Source organism: Aphanomyces invadans (assembly GCF_000520115.1).
Source record: "Aphanomyces invadans strain NJM9701 unplaced genomic scaffold supercont1.53, whole genome shotgun sequence".
Lineage (NCBI taxonomy): Eukaryota > Oomycota > Saprolegniomycetes > Saprolegniales > Verrucalvaceae > Aphanomyces > Aphanomyces invadans.
The window spans coordinates 152,945-154,175 of record NW_008580198.1 but is presented as its reverse complement, the minus strand read 5'-3'; the positions used below and the strand labels follow the sequence as shown (position 1 = coordinate 154,175).

Genomic DNA, 1,231 nt, shown 5'->3' with positions numbered 1-1,231 from the left:
GTAGGCGCTGCGAGATCGCGTTCAGGCTTTCCATTAAGGGAGATGGGATCGCCGGAGGAATCGCGGCGACGCCACATCTCACGTGGGCCCGAGCATTCTGCTCCTTGCTCGGCAAACCTCGGCTTCCCCCGACGCGCCTTGAGGATTCACAAGCCAAGAATTTCAATCGTGATGGATTGTGAGCGAACGAGTGGAATACACAAGATGGAATATTTTGCTTGCTTGAAAGATATTTTGGTCTGAAAATTGCTTGTCAATTGCAATTATCAGACCAAAATATCTCTATTTCATCCTTAATTCCAATTGTTGAGTCTGGATGCCATAGAGGGAGAATTATGATTTTTTGATGATGAGGTGCTTTTCCATCCATATAATTTTAGCAAAAATGAAAATATATGCGTCGTGTGGTTTCACTTGATTAAGGTATATCGTACGTCGACGGCCGACCGTTTCCAAAAATGCCCAATCAAATGCGGATCTCAACGGACCAATCAAAATAGTTACTCCACTCGATTTTCTCGAAGTCCCACCAATCAGAACGCAATGCGAAACGCGTTCAGCAGTAAAGCAACAACCTGCGTCGACACCGTTGATGTTGCGTGGAGATGCTGCGCCGCTGCAGCATTCCCGCGTTGGACGCGAAAACCAGCGATATGACGGCGACGTGCGCCTAATTGTGTGCATTGTGCCATTCTCTCCAGCGGGCCAAGTACTCTTGATCTCAAGCTCGAAGCATAAAGATTGCTGGATCTTTCCTAAGGGAGGATGGGAGACCGACGAGTCTGTCCAAGCTTGCGCGTCGCGGGAGCTCGAAGAAGAAGCAGGGGTATACCTTCGTATACATGAGGCATTCACGGCGCAGCTGATGCATATGACGTGCCTCTCAGGTTGAAGGGATCGACTTGCAACCTTTAGGCGAAGTTAACTACACAAGCGCGAACAGCAGCGACCGTTCGAAACCGAGCCGACTGATTGGGGTGTCCATGCGAGTCACCAAGGAGTACGAGGAATGGTCTGAAAGCAAGCACCGCCAACGGCGATGGGTACATCACGGCCACACGACTGCATCACACTGACGACCCCCCTGCTGCAGGTGGACTTGAAAACTGCGCGCTCAATGCTTCAATCGCGCCCCGAGCTCCTCGAAATGCTCAATCGAGCCGCCACATCCTAATCTTTTACTTCAATGCCAGCTTACTCAAGGCAACGTTGCGCATTGCTTGACATGTGG

The 1,231-nt window shown here is 50.4% G+C and overlaps 1 protein-coding gene across 1 annotated transcript; it reads left to right on the top strand.

The window, feature by feature from the left end:
* Positions 1-592: 592 nt before the first annotated feature.
* On the top strand, positions 593-1,174 carry H310_13548 (hypothetical protein; the record flags this gene model as incomplete). Its single annotated transcript, XM_008881097.1, has 3 exons — positions 593-826; positions 888-1,043; positions 1,094-1,174. The coding sequence occupies 3 exons, from the start codon at positions 593-595 to the stop codon at positions 1,172-1,174; spliced, it is 471 nt and encodes a 156-aa protein (XP_008879319.1).
* Positions 1,175-1,231: the final 57 nt, after the last annotated feature.